General features: G+C 40.6%; 1 protein-coding gene across 1 annotated transcript; it reads left to right on the forward strand.

Annotated features, from left to right (window-relative positions):
* Window positions 1-1299: 1299 nt before the first annotated feature.
* On the forward strand, window positions 1300-4853 carry LOC311281333 (kelch-like protein 10; the record flags this gene model as incomplete). The annotated part of the gene is made up of 8 exons (XM_084394176.1): window positions 1300-1442; window positions 1796-2288; window positions 2495-2914; window positions 3373-3570; window positions 3787-3936; window positions 4106-4222; window positions 4508-4599; window positions 4721-4853. The coding sequence occupies 8 exons, from the start codon at window positions 1300-1302 to the stop codon at window positions 4851-4853; spliced, it is 1746 nt and encodes a 581-aa protein (XP_084250302.1).
* Window positions 4854-16415: the final 11562 nt, after the last annotated feature.

Consider the following 16415-nt stretch of genomic DNA (forward strand, 5'->3'; position numbering starts at 1 on the left):
AGCTCACATTTCAATGTATTTCTTTGTGTCTGGATCTGCATTCTGTAACAGGTAACACTTTACAATAAGGCTTTATTAGTTAATTCACTATTAACAAACTGACAATGGACAATACTTCTAAAGCAGTTGTTAATCTTGGTTAATGTTAATTTCAACATTTCATAACACAATATTAATTTCAGAAGGATTTAATGGACCAGAGCTAACATGAACTAACAATGATCAGCTGTATTTTTTTTAAACTAATGTTAACAAAGAATAACCATGGTAACAAATGTAGCTTTTGCTCATTGTTAATGTTGGTTAATGCATTAACTGACTTTACATTAATGTAAAGTGTTACCTATTGTTATTTATAATTCTTTATAACACTTGAAATAGTTTAAAACATTTGTTTACTTTATAGTTTTTGTGTGTATTGCTTTATTGGATATAAATAAGTTATTTTTGTTAAAAAAATATATAAAACCTGTTATTGTTTGAAAACGCTTATTTCAATATCGTGATGATACCATATAGCCTATATTAGGTCAAATTCCTAATAAAAAAAAACAAACAATAATAATAATAATTGGGTCACGGCTTAATGTCCATGGGAAAATGTGGGTCCCATGGCCAAACCAGTTGAGAACTGCTGGTACAGTATAAGGGACAAATTCAGATACAGCCGTAGTGTCTTAGTGACTGTTCAAAGTCTTGTTTGTTGAATATTTCCAGTTGTAAAAAAAAAAAATCAGCTTGCCCATTTATTTGTAATTTTACTTATAATGGCAGTAATTCTGAATTTACAGATTTAACCAAAAAAAGCAAGACATTACACTCATGATGTGGCCTTGAAATGGAATGGGAATATGACATCCGTGAAGAACAATCCTCTTCATACAGGCCTCTGGTAAACTTGTTTGGGGTCACATTCACACCATGCAAGAAAAATCTGTTCTACTGTCAAAAACTCACTAGTGTGTATGTTGTCAAAAATGGATGATTGCATATTCAAATGACTAATTATCCCATGCTTTATTTTATTTGTCACTGAGTTAATTTTTTTTAATATAAATTTTAATATCTTTGTTACTGTGAAGATGTTTCATTCAAAAGGAATCGATAAAACAAAACTCTATAATAATTATGTGGCCAAGACACAAACTGAAAAGATATTCAAGCTCTACATCTATGATGTCACAAAGACATTCTATAGAACTCTCCTGAGCAAAAGTCCCCACAAAGACAAAATCCTGAGGTGACTTTAATCAGAGTTTGAGGTGAGAAGACTGAATACATTTACAGTCCTGAGAGAACATGGAGAACATAAGAGCAACAGCCTTTGACGTGTTTGATGAAGCACGTTTACTGGGTGAACACACTGACATGATCATCAAGTCAAATGACAGAGAATTTCAAGTGCACAAGATCATCATGTGTGGCTGCAGCTCCTACTTTAGGTGAGAAGAAGCATTTGAACTGCAATTGTGGGCAAATTACCTATAAATGATTATAATTATATACATAATTTCCACTGCTAACATTATACTGTTGAAACTGCCTAAGTCCAAATATATAAATGCATGAAAATGAATGAGTGTAACTATGATATCTACAGTAGGAAAAACTATTCTTGAAATTTGATTCTGGAAGTGGCTATGAATGAAGTTTTACCCAGCATTTCAAATTTAATATAGGAAACTAATCTGTTTTTCTAAGTAAATTTGACTGAAATTAAAATGTAAATAACAAAAAGTTATTTTATATATGCTCATTATTAATACCTGTATTTATTTGTCAAATTTGTTCACAGGGCTCTTTTCTCCAACAACTGGAGCAGCCCAGCACAACATTTCTGTGAAATTCAAGGAATATCCAGAGACATCATGCCTCTCATTATCCAGTATGCGTACACAAGATCTGTGCTCATTACTCAAGAGAATGTGTTGGAGCTCTTGGTGGCGGCTGAAATGATCTTAGTGTCAGGTCTTGTAGATGCCTGCTGTCAGTTCTTGGAGTCACATTTATGCCCAGAGAACTGCATTGGCATCTGTAAGTTTACAGAGGACTTTTACTCCTGCTCAAAGCTCCGCTGTAAAGCAAAGCACTACATCCTGCAGCACTTTGAGGAGGTTCTGCACGTATCTGAGGAGTTCTTGGAGCTCTCCCTGGAACAGCTTGAGGAGATCATTGATGAGGATGAGCTGAATGTCAAACAGGAGGAGGTGGTTTTTGAAGCTGTCCTCCACTGGATTAATCATGCACCAGAAAACAGGAGGCAACACATTGCCGTGCTTCTGCCAAAGGTAAAACAGAGATCTTTGTCTTTTTTTTAATACAAATATCTTAAAACTCTTAAAATCGAGATACATTTTCTGCTATTATTTTAATGTTAGTTAAATGTTAGAAATTTTGTTTTGTGGTTTTGCCATTTTGGATTTTTCCACATATATAACTGCTTAGTCTGTCTTGCAACAGTCTCTGAAAGTCTAAACTCTCCCTTGTGCTTCAGGTTCGATTGGGGTTGATAACATCAGCCTACTTCATCAATAATGTAAAGTGCAATGCACTAGTGATGGAGAATGAAGCCTGCATGCCAGTTATCATCAATGCAATGAAGACTTTGTTTGACCTCAACATGGATGAACCCACCAACTCAGAACTCATGCGTCAACTGACACGTCCACGTCTGCCCTCATCGATCCTATTGGCCATCGGAGGATGGAGCAGCGGCAATCCCACCAATGCGATTGAGGCATATGATGTGAAGGCAGACTGCTGGGTCAGTGTGACTCAAGAGGATGAGCATCCCAGAGCCTATCATGGTACAGCAGTCCTGGATGAGTTTGTCTACTGTATTGGTGGTTTTGACTATGTGGAGTATGTCAACAGCGTGAGGAAATTCAGTCTTATCACTCAGACTTGGCACGAGGTGAGTAATGCTGTAGGTCAACATGTAACTTTAATTTAGCACAAAACAGTATTGTGGTACAGTGATGGTACCGGATTGTACTTTGATATGGACCATAGTGCTGAATGATGTGCTGTACTCCACATAACTTCAAAGAATACCACTGTATTACCATATTACATGTCTAAAAAGTGGTAAAACCATGATACATTTTTGTTTGTGTGTTCCAGCAATTGTTGTCGCTTTATATAATATAATATAATATAATATAATATAATATAATATAATATAATATAATATAATATAATATAATATAATATAATATAATACACCAGAGTTACCATCAAGATTTTGTCAAAAAAATACCATTAAGAAAAATAATAATAGCATTATTGTATTTATTTGCAACTAATAGGAGAGAACCAATGAGATGGTGTATTGATGTGTGTTCGCACACTGATGTATTTGGTGTGTTGTAGGTGGCCCCCATGTATGAACGCCGCTGCTATATTAGTGTTGCTGTTCTGGACGGGCTCATTTATGCCATTGGTGGTTTTGATGGACAACAACGGCTTAAAACAGTAGAGCGCTACAATCCAAACACCAATCAGTGGACAATGATGGCACCCATGAATGAACAAAGGAGTGACGCCAGTGCCACCTCACTGCAGGGCAGGGTAAGAGCACTTACCCATGATTCCACACTCTTCTGCTGGAGACTCTTAATGCCTGTAAAGCATGAAGGAAAGGGGAAATAGAGATATGCCATAAGGAAAAGTGTTAATATGGAAAGGAATATCATACAATTTAAACAGTGTTTTAAACACTGGTTTTCTGATCAATCTGTGATGATTGTGCACAAACATCATGCATGCTATTTTTGTGTTTGTCAGATTTATATCTGTGGTGGTTTTACTGGGAACGAGTGTCTCTTCTCTGCTGAGAGCTTCAACCCTGAAACGAACCAGTGGACTCTCATCGCTCCCATGAGTAGCCGCCGCAGTGGTGTTGGTGTGATCGCTTATGCAGATCTAGTGTATGCTGTGAGTATTAAGCACATATCAGTGTTATAGTTTTAATTAACTATGATAACCATGACACAAATACAGAAATATGGAACAATCACAGTTTAAAGGTTGCACTTATGCAAATGCATGGATGTGCATTTACAAATGCACAGAATACATAAATAAAAAGTGTATTTATTTAAAGGTTGGTGGTTTTGATGGTGCCAGTCGTTTGCGGTGTGGGGAGGCCTACAATCCGCTGACTAACATCTGGAGTGATGTTGCATCAATGTACAACCCACGCAGCAACTTTGGCATTGAGGTGAGATGTGGACAGTTAATATCTGTCTCTGGTGAAACTATGAAATAACATTACAATAATGATTTGATGATAATGAATATGGGGGAATTTTGTTTTGGTTCCATATTAAGAATAATTGGAAAGTTGCACCCTAAAATTGTAGAAGGCTTCAATGATCAATGTGTATCAAAACATTCTAACTATGTTTCAATTAAGTGTTGCATCTATAATAAGATTTATTAATGTAAAGTTAAAGACATTAGCTGTACATTATTTATTTTCCTTTTTACCTTCCTCAAAATCCAGGTAGTTAATGGTCAATTGTTTGCTGTCGGAGGCTTTAATGGATTCAGCACCACCTCTGAAGTGGAGTGCTACGATGAGAAGACAGATGAATGGTAACTTCCACAAACACTAAATCTCACAGATCATTTCACGCTGCATTAGATATAAATATAAGTCTTTAAGTCTAATACAGACTATATTTCATTGCATTCCTTGCATCTGTTTTCTATACAGGTTTGATGCAAATGAAATGGCCATTTCCCGCAGTGCTCTGAGCTGTTGTGTAGCATCAGGATTGCCTAACATGGCACAGTATGCTGCCCTACGAGACACCGTACAGACACAAGACGAGTCTGACAGTGAATGAGCTCCTTCTTGCAGATCTGACAGTCTGACTACAAATGGAGAGTCATGTTTCCTGAATAAATGCATTCAAAAAAGAGGCTGTATTAAGTGTTAAACTTTCTCTCAGGTAGTGTTATTCATTTTAAAAATGAAACCTTCAAAGGGATCTCTACAGCTCAACAAACCAAAATATAATATTGAGAACTCTGTTTACTGAGTAAACTATTTATTGCGTTATTAAACTTTTTAATTATCACTGTCATTTACTGGCTTCTTTTATATGATTATTTATTGTGTATGATTGATTAAATTCATAAATAGTCTTTGCTAAACTCTCTGTTTGATTGTGTTTTTATTACTATAGGCATAATCTACCCATGGAAATATAGCTAATGTGTTACGTTAAACAGTCGAGCCTATACAATCATTTTTTCAGTGTCATTATTGACTTCTGAAAATAATAATGATGATGATGATGATGATAATAATAATAATAAGCATTATTATCATGAATACACACACATGCACACAGTCATATATATACACATTCTCAGTCTGGACAATTAACTATTCATCAATAAAATATAAACAAACACTCAATATTAGCAAAATATTCAACAAGGCGTGAAAACAGATATCTGCAGAAGCACCAAATCCATAAAAATTAGCCTATGGATTATATATTTCTACTTCCATGTGACCCAATTTTCCAAACCAAATATATTTCATATACCTAAATGTATATGAAACATGAGTAGAAGGGTCCCATACTTGGCTGTAAAAGGCCGTTTGGCTCCATCTAGTGTTTGAGATATTACCATGCATTGGCACTGTTTTGGTACAGACTGACCTCACTTTCTGTATTTTTAAATATGATGGAGAAAAGCATGAAAATGTTGTGGTTTCACAGACAGGCAACATCAGCTTGCTTAGAGCTCAAACTTGTCTTCCTGAACGAGTGCAGTAACGTGAGACTGCAGCAGGTTAAACCTCCTTAGGCATATCCAAGATGGCGGCGCACACAGTTGCAGCGGCTCAGTGCTTTCCCTGTTGGTACTTTTTACGAATGTGTGTGTGTATGGTGTTCTGTATCCAGTCTTTTTATTGTACAAACAACACTTACAGCCAACATGATCTATGGAAGTTTGGCATTTGTAGCAAACAGACCATTTCCACTGATTTTCACCGCTCACACAACATTCCTCTGGACATCGCGAAGGTGCCCTGGTTCTCCATGGATTATCATCCCAGCGGGCAGGCGGAGAAGGCGGCGCAAGGAGAGGAAACAAAAGCGGGGCTGCAGGGCTGGCGTGCTAGCAAGGCTACGAAGGAAGCCACACAAACCACTGCTTCCCAGCATCTTCCTCTCCAATGCAAGATTGCTTGTTAATAAAATGGATGAACTGAGGCTTCAGGTTGCAACAAATAATGCCATCAAGAACAGTTGCATCCTCCACTCACTCATCCCGGATTTAGCTATCCAGCTAGCAGGCTACACAGCACAGCGCCAGGACAGGACAAGTAACTCTGGTAAGAGCAGAGGAGGGGGGCTGTGTGTGTATGTCAACAACTGCTGGTGAACTAACATAGTGATATTAGACAGGCATTGCTCCCCAGATTTGGAGTATGTGACTATCAAATGTCGTCGCATTTATCTCCCTAGAGAGTTTACTGTTGTCCTGATTACTGCTGTTTATATTCCGACTATGGATGCTAATGCTAATGCATTAGCGGATGCTAATGCTAACTCAGCTCTCGTACTTTTAAGTGGCAGCGTTAGCAATCAGCAGAGTAGGTATCCTGATGCAGTGTGTATTGTTGCGGGGGATTTCAACCACGCAGAATTAAAAGCAGTGCTCCCAAAATTCCATCAGCACGTAAAGTGTGCAACCAGAGGGGCCAATACATTGGACAAGGTCTACTCAAAAATCAAGCAGGGCTACAAGGTCAATCCATCCAATCCACTCCTGGCCCAGTCTGACCACCTGTCACTGCTGTCAGTCCCGGCATACACCCCCATTAGGAAAACCACTCCTATCATCACAAAGACTGTTAAAACGTGGCCTGATGGAGCCTCCCAGCAGCTGCAGGACTTCTTTGACAGGACCTGTTGGGACACTTTTGAACACCCAGATCTGGATATGTTTACAGACAGTGTTCTGTGTTATATTAAATACTGCATACACATTGTCACAAACGCATCCAGGTCTACCCCAACCAGAAGCCCTGGATGTCAAGGGAGGTCCAGCATCTGTTAAAGGCGAGGAACACTGCTTTCAGATCAGGTGACGAGGCTCTCTACAGTGCAGCACGTACTAATCTGAAGAGGGGCATTCGAAAGGCCAAGTCTGACTACAGGAGGAGGATCGAGGACCACTTGGACAGCAACAACAGCAGGCAGGTGTGGCAGGGAATCCAGCACATCACCAATTATAGGACCAACGCCGGGGCTGTGGAAGGGGATGCCTCACTGGCGGAGGAGTTAAACCACTTCTTTGCCTGTTTTGAGGTTCAGCCACCAGAGTCAGCCACACCACATCCATTAGCTCACAGCGACACCGTCCTCATGGTAAAAGAGCATGAGGTGAGGTGTACGCTGCGGGCAATCAACCCGCGGAAGGCGGCCGGCCCTGATGGCATCTGCGGACGCGTATTAAAGGACTGTGTGGACCAGCTGGTGGGGGTCTTTACTAAGATCTTCAACCAGTCACTCTTCCAGCTCACTGTCCCATCCTGCCTGAAGTCCTCCATAATTGTCCCCCTGCCCAAAAAAATTATATAGCCACTCTCAACGACTACCGGCCAGTAGCACTCACCCCTGTGGTGATGAAGTGCTTTGAGAAACTGGTCCGTAGTCACATCATGTCTTTTCATCCTTCTAACTTTGACCCACACCAGTTTGCTTACAGGGCGAACAGATCGACTGAGGATGTTGTGGCTACAGCCCTCCATGCTGCACTGTCCCACCTGGAGCAGTCCCACTGTCCCACCCCTGCTCATCAGAGCAACACCTTTGTCAAATTTGCTGATGATACCACAGTAGTGGGGCTCATCACAAGGGGGGATGAGTCCAATTACTGAGACGAGGTGGAGAAATTGGTGGGGTGGTGCAGAGTTAACAACTTGCTCCTCAATACATCAAAGACCAAGGAACTCATTGTGGACTTCAGGAGGAAGAAAATGGTTATCCAGCCGCTGTTCATAGGCGGAACCTGTGTAGAGAGGGTCTCTGACTTCTGCTTCCTGGGAGTCAACATCATGGAGGACCTGACCTGCGCCGTCCACACCACTGAGCTAGTGAAGAAGACCCAGCAGAGACTCTACTTTCTAAGAGTTCTCAGGAGGAACAACATCCCCAAAAAACTGCTGGTGTCCTTCTATCGCTGCTCAATTGAGAGCATTCTGTCATACTGTCTCTCTGTGTGGTTTCCAAGCTGCACTGTGGCACAGAGGAAAAAGCTCCAGGGTGTCATAAAGGCAGCACAGAAAATCACTGGTTGCCCCTTCCCCTCTCTGGAAGAACTTCACAGCTCCCGCTGCATCAAAAAGGCCAAAACCATCATACAGGACTCATCACACCCCGGTCACACACTGTTCAGACTACTGCCGTCAGGTAGGTCCATGAAAACAAGAACAAATAGACTACAAAACAGCTTTTATCCAACAGCCATAAGTACATTAAATAATGCTGCTAAATTATAGTCCTCACCACTGATCTGTGTCAAAAGGGCCATGTGCAATTTTTAAATGTGGATGTCTGCATGGTTGTGTCTCCTATGTGTTTTTAGTATTAATGTAGTAGTAGTATTTTTGTATTTTTAGATGTTTGGCACTTGACAAGGGCTGTACTTAATTTCGTTGTACCTGTTACAATGACAAATAAATATTCTATTCTATTCTATTCTTAGCAGTCTGAGATTTCTCCCTGGAGTTTGTCCCATTGTTGGTGGCTGGATGACCCCTCCTAAGAACCAGCGCCAGCATCATGATGGATAAAAACAAACTCAGCCGTAGAGATACTTTGAGAGCCTTTGGGCATCCAAGCTACCATCAGTCCATGCTTAGAGGTAGGAATGGGTTTGAAAGCATTAATTCTGTCCAAGAGGGCAGAGCATTCAGAAGATAGACTCCAGGGCTTTGTGCTGTCTGGAATTAAATCTCCCGGGACACGCAGAGTCTGACCGTACACATAGACAGTATATAAACTGGACACAGCGACCCCATTGGATTCAACGGAGGCAAGTGAAGTCAATTAGAAGCACAAACTTCCTGATGGTCGAGCGTACTGCGCAGACTCACACTGAGCTTGACGACGTAGATGTGACGTGAGCAACCCGTCTGTTTTCTAGTAGCTGTGCCAAGCGAAATCTGAATCATTCCCTTCCGAAACTTGCAGAGACGGAGAGTGTGAGTAGGAGGTGTCCATGAGCTGGAGCAGGAGAAACTTTTGCTAAGTATTCTGATTAATTACTTTGCCATTTTGCCTCCACGTCCCCCCGATTGCGAGCGAGCTTCTCCTCCTGTCCATACGGTAATCTCTCTACTGTGCGACAGAGAGTCGCGTTGGTATGACGCAATCGTTAGCCTATTTTTACAAAAACTGCTTCTACGGGGCCATAACGTAAGATACAAGGTAATGGAGCCTTTTATACATTTTCGTGTTTCTTTAGAAATAAATAATGGACAAATGGAGTCTTTAAACGCCTCAGATGTAAAGTTATTCGCTGTCAAAGTGACGCCAAAATGAATGGGAGTCAATGGGATGCTAACAGCAGGTGATGGTCTGATAGCCAATGGCGGCGCCCGGGGAAGCTTCAACATAATATGAAATGCTGCCCCCCTGACCGTACACCAACCGCCATTTTCGTTGAGGCCAATGATACTGCTTTCGGCCACCTGGTGGTTCGATCCACATTAGTTAGAAGGTGAGTAAACCCCGGGGAGGGGAACAGTGGACCCACCAGGTTGATGTTAACATGGTCATAACATCGCTCTGGTACCATAGAAGTTTCCAGTGGCGCTTTGATGTATCTCTTCACTTTAGCCCGCTGACATGACACACAAGCTGAAACCCAGTTTCAAACATCCTTTTTCGATCCATGCCACACAACTTTGACGAGACGAGTACGAGGGTTGCTTTCGGAGACATCACACATCGGCTTAACTCCTGCTTTGTAAAAAGGACGCCAACTATTTTCAAACTTGAGATAGCTGTTCTGTAAGCCTGTACCTCGGGGTCGGATTGCTGGTCAGCTGCTAACTGGACAAAATCCATACTCATTCTGCTTGCGCAGTGGCCCTGGAAATCTGCCACGATATTGTTTTTTTCCGTCTATGTGCAAGATATCCATCATGATCTCTGATATGAAGGCCAGGTGGCGTTATTGTCATTATGACCAGGGCTCAGAAACTTTAGATATAGTATGAACCAAGGGTTTATGACCCACAAACGCTGTGAAAACACATCCTTCTAAAAAGAAACAAAAGTGTCTTACTGCCAGGTACAGTGCGAGCAACTCTCTGTCATTTGAGCTGTACTTCTGCTCACATGAGCGAAGCTGGCAACTGAAAAATGCAAGGTGTTGCCAAATACCATTTACCAGCTGTTTGTGTACAGCACCCACCCGAACAGTAATCGCAGATGAGCTAGGTGCTCTTTCCTGGAGGCACTGGAAACTACGATGTTGTCCAAGTACACAAATAAAAAACTCCAGGTCTAGTAGGATTGAGTCCATCATGCTCTGAAAGGTTTGTGCTATATTTCCAAAAGTGAGTCCATGAGTCCAAAAGGCATCCACAAAAATTCAAAAAGTCTAAATGGAGTTATCACTGGGATGTCCTCATGATAGACTGGCACCTGATGGTTTTATCAAATAAGGTCCACTTTCAAGAAAATATTTTTCCCAGCCAGCCAGGCTGAAAAATCCTGAATGTGTGGAACTTGTAATCGGTCAGGTGTGGCGATGTCATTGAGATCTCCACATGAGCAGTAACTGCCGTTGAGGACTATGTTTAGGGGTGAGGCCCAAGGACTGTTAAAGAGTCGCACTATACCTAGTTTTCCATGCTAGCAAACTCGGCCATGGCAACTGCCAATTTCACTGGATCTAATCGACGGGCCCAGGCATGAACCTGTTTCTGGGATGTAGAGATACATTTAAATGACATCCCGTTCTTAATCCGTAGTGTTTAATATTAGGGATGCACCGAATATTCGGCCACCGAAATTTTTCGGCCGAAAATGGCCCAAAAGTGCATTTTCGGTTTACGGCCGAAAGACTTTTATCACCGAAACAATACGGCCGAAATGTTGTGATGACGCAAACAGCAGACACCGCGACCTGCACGTGCTTGTCTGAAGCAACATTACATATCTGTGGTGTGGACGTATTTAAATATATCTAAGAGTGACCCACGGACAGCGATTTTCAAAACACAGACATCCCAAGTCTTCCGGAAGTTCCGGGAGTCTCCCGCGTATTGATACCGGCTCCCTAATGCCCGCAAATTAGTTTAAATCTCCCGGAATCGCGAGCGAGCATGAGCGCGCATACGTAGCGCGCGCGGCAGAGAGAGGGAGCGAGAGACCTTTGCGTGTGTGTGCAGAGCAGCCGTCATTTCTCAGAGGTTTACCTGAGCTGTTTATGGTTTTTGCAACTCACGTCCATGAGCATATAACTGCAGATATAATTTTGGGCTATGGCAGTATTGACCTAAATGCACTTTGTTTTTATGAGAGAACATTTCATTTTTAAACCTTTCTCCAGGCCAGTAGGCTTTTACATTATTATTTAATGTACACATGAGTGGGGTCAAGTTAAACATTTAATTTTATACTTTGCAAATGCTAAATAAATATTTGCATAAAATTTTAATGGATTTATTCTTTGAAACTTTAATATTAATTTATGCAATTGCAATGCCTTGATTTTAGTAAACTTAGTACACAGTCATAGCCATAAATGCAATGGTACTAACAATAATTGGCATAATTTCTTTCGGTGTTTCGGTTTTCGGTTTTCGGCCTTGGTGTCCTCTTTTTCGGTTTTCGGTTTCGGCCAAGAATTTTCATTTCGGTGCATCCCTATTTAATATGGAGCTATAACAGCTTGAAACTCTTCTGGGAAGGTTTTCCACAAGGTTTAGGAGTGTGTTTATGGGAATTTATGACCATTCTTCTAGAAGCACATTTGTGAGGTCAGGCAATGATGTTGGACGAGAAGGCCTGGCTTGCAGTCTCCACTCTCATTCATCCCAAAGGTGTTCTATTAGGTTGAGGTCAGGACTCGCCTCAGCCATGTCTTTATGGACTTTGCTTTGTGGACTGGTGCGCAATCATGTTGGAACAGGAAGGGGCCATCCCCACACCATAATCCCCCCTCCACCAAAATTTACACTTGGCACAATGCAGTCAGGCAAGTACTGTTCTCCTGGCAACTGCCAAACCCAGACTCGTCCATCGGATTGCCAGACAGAGAAGTGTAATTCAAGGCTTGGATGCAGCTGCTCGGCCATGGAAACCCATTCCATGAAGCTCTCTATGCACTGTTCTTGAGCAAATCTGAAGGCCACATGAAGTTTGGAGGTCTGTAGCTATTGACACAGCAGAAAGTTGGCAACTTCTGCCCACTGTGCGCCTCAGTATGCGCTGACCCCACTCTGTGATTTTATGTGGCCTACCACTTAATTGCTGAGTTGCTGTTATTCCCAATTGCTTTCACTTTGTTATAATACCACTAACAGTTGACCGTGGAATATTTAGCAGCTAAGAAATTTCACGAATGGACTTATTGCACAGGTGGCAACCTACCACTGTACTACACTTGAATTCAGTGAGCTCCTGAGAGTGACCCATTCTTTCACAAATGTTTGTAGAAGCAGTCTGCATGCCTAGGTGCTTGATTTTATACAACCGTGGCCATGGAAGTGATTGGAACACCTGAATTCGATGATTTGGAGGGGTGTCCCAATACTTTTGGCAAAATAGTGTATGATGTACGACACCATAGCAGGTCACTGCTGAGGAGAAAGTGGGTTTAGTGAGAATTGGAAATTTACAAAGTAGTCGGGTGAACTCGCAGTCATCTGTCAATGTGCTGGACAGAGTGGCTGTGAGAAAGGTGCTCCTTGAACCGGGTAAGACTTTGAGAACCTTCTGCCGTGACCAAACACAGGGCTGTCAACTCTCACGCACTGAGCGTGAGACTCTCGCAATTGACACTTTTCACAGGCTCCCACGCCATACATCCATTTTCTCACGCAGAGAAAAATCGCGAAGCAAAGAGGACACTGACACCGACAGACAAGACAGAGCTGGTTACTTTTGATATGAAACAAATTCTCAGCTCTCAGATTCTGTCAATTTAATTACGAAATTCAAATAATAAAATACCGTTTTGGCGCTTGTATAAATGGGACGTGACAGATCGCTGTAGCGCCTCAGTTCAAGCGGCAGGTGAACCGATTATCTTTTACTCTACTACTAGTTAATAGTATATAAACACGAATGAACAATAGGTAGGCAGGCCTATGTTGAAAGATACATTAAAACTTACCAAAATGAATATGCCTCATACATAATATCGACTAATCAGTCAGAAACCTGGTCAATGAAACAGCTGGAGAACTAATAGGCTATGTCACATAACGTTACATGTAACGTTATTACCTCAGGAAAGCCCTTTAATGACCGTAGCACGTTAGTTGGCTAGAAAAAATTAGCTATAGAGAGGAGTATTTTACTAAATATGTGCACTATATTACATATTTATTATAATTTTACTTAGGCTATATCATTAAAATATAATTACGTAGTTATTATAATAAAATAAAAAAACGGATCATATTTCATTTGAGTTGTTATTTTTAACCTTTAATAATAATACCAGCTGACAGGGCTTTCTGTATGTTTACAGCATTAGGTGAGTTTTTTTTTTTCTTGAAAAAAATTAACATGTAGGCCTATATCTACTGTAATTTATCCAAATGAATCGATATTGAATCAAAATCGGAATCAAATCACAAGAAATCGTGAAATTTGTGTCAACCAATAATAAAATCAATAGCCTCATTGTATCATGTAAACATTGTTACATGTTGTCACTTAGCTTAATAAAATTCTGTTTAGTTACCAGAAGGTTTGACAATCACAATACTCTTTTTTTTTTTTTTTTTATCATCACAGAAAGAGAGACGTAGTTTTGTATTGTTCTTTTGTATTGTTTCAATGAACTTGTTTTTGAAGCATATTGCATGGTGTGGCCTCTGTTTTTGCTTCTTTTACTAATTGTTACAACTCACCTCAGCATGTGTTACAGCATACCCCAGCAGCGGGGTACATTATAACAAAGGCACACCATGTATTTGACATCAATTCATGAGGGCTGTTACACTCTTACTCTTGTTTTTTTTTTTTGTAGTAAACAAATGTGGGTACCTTGTATCAAAGTTTGAGCACTCTTCTTTTTTTTTTCTTTTTTTTTTTCAGTGAGTTACAGAAACTGAAGCAAAAAGTGTTGCAAATGTACCTGTATGTCTTACATACAGCATGTGATCATGAATTCAGTTCTCTTTAGTGACGAAATATGCTTGACGGTCAGATAGGCCAACACTACATGGATGAAAAGCACATGGCAGAACGAGTGAAGGAGGTGCGCTGAATTAAAATGCACATTCACTCTCTGACAGCAGATGGCGCTTATGGAACAGCAGAAACCAAATGCAGCCATTTCCCTGGTGCTGTACTTTCTGTTTCTGAGCAATTCTTCAGTGTTTTAAATAGCCATTTTGATTTTTTGTCCTGGCAATGGTTATCTGAGCACCAAATACTTAAAGACTTAATAGGCTATTTATTTTTAAACGTAAACATTTTTACATTCTAATCTGGACTATAACATGCCCTAGACCAGGGGTTCTCAACTCTGGCCCCCACGATCCACTTTCCTGCAGCGTTTAGTTCCAACCCCAATAAAACACACCTGAACAAGCTAATCAAGGTCTTCAAGATTGCTGGTAACCTAGATTTCTTAGCCGGTTGGTTCCCAGCCCTAGTTTTTATATTTTTGGATCAGCTTGGATCTAATTCCATACCAATTGTTCTCCTAAACCTACCCATATTAGCCCCATGGATTGGGAACTGAGTTCTCTTCATTTGAATGCCTTTTACTCTGGGCCTGATTCCCATTTGGGAGAATCTCCTAGTCAGGAGTATGTTATAGTCTAATATGCGTCGGCCCCTGCCCTTTTCCTCAGTATCCCTATTAAAAACCTCCCTAGATGAGTTCTAGACAGGGTGGAGTTGTTGTCATTTTCAACACCTAACCCTAACCCGAAGACCACACATACACACTACCCCATCCTATACCATTCAAAGAAACCAGTTAACATATTTTAACAATCATTAAGTCATTATTTAGAATAGGCTTAATGCAGATTTTACTATCCTTGCGGTTAAATTTGGCCCCCACAATGTAATCAAAACCAGACCCACACACACATAATCATATTCACATTACCCTATTTTGTATCAAATGCAGGTGTGTGTGTGTGTGTATACTTTAAGCATGTGCTTAAGTGTCTGTGCTCATATCTCATAATAATTCAAGGCCGCTCTCCAACACAAGAACAAAAAGAATAAAACATCCTCCATTCATAGCCACCTATTTCATCTCACCCGATTCCGGTTCAGATTGATGTGACAGATGCCCTGAGATTGCTTGGAGCAGATTATTTACACCCTCCTTTTCAACTCCAAGTATAAATGTGTTTCGCTTGCCTATGATACTTTGACACATTCAAATAAATAGATAGGGGTCAGAGGTCAAGGCTTGGGATTCGCAGACCTATCCACCTCAGCTATTCTTTACGATAAAATATGGCTAATCGGCTACACTCATGTCAGTTATAATGCTGTTCCAGAAACATTAGGATCAAGGAATTTTCCCATTTCCAACTTGAAAATAATGGAATGGTGCTCTAAAGGCCCGTTCACACCAAGGACAATAACTACAGCTAATAAATGTTTTAATAATTGTTATTATTCTATGGAAGTCCACACCACAGCTATAATGGTAAAAAACGACACGGAGGAACGATAATATTGGAATCGCTTTCAAAATGATTTTTTTCTAGCTGATGAATGATAAAAACATTGACAGCCAATAAGAATCCAATCATCTTGAGAGCTTGAGCAGTTAAAGCGGCAGACGACATAACTGCAGCACACGCTTATAACATACAGAACTTTATTGTGCGTTGATGTGTACACTAGTTTAGGTATTGTTAGAGTTATCTTTATAGTTATCATACTTGGTGTGAATGGGCCTTAAAGTGGGCATGCAACAGAAGTTGTGATAGTATTTAGTGGATCTATCATGCTGGATTTTGTGCTTTGTAACTTTGCAGATTGTTTACATGCACAAACAGCTATATATACGCACAGAAGGAAAGATTCAATAAAAAAAGGCATATTGGCTGCCTTTTAATTAGGCATTTGCATAGTGACTGTTACTTGTATTGTAGTTTTGTCTGTTGATTACTCAGATTACAAATTCATTTGGCATTTATAAAGATGACATAGAAACGC

The sequence above is a fragment of the Rutilus rutilus genome (genome assembly GCF_951802725.1).
Source record: "Rutilus rutilus genome assembly, chromosome: 21".
In the NCBI taxonomy this organism is placed as follows: domain Eukaryota; kingdom Metazoa; phylum Chordata; class Actinopteri; order Cypriniformes; family Leuciscidae; genus Rutilus; species Rutilus rutilus.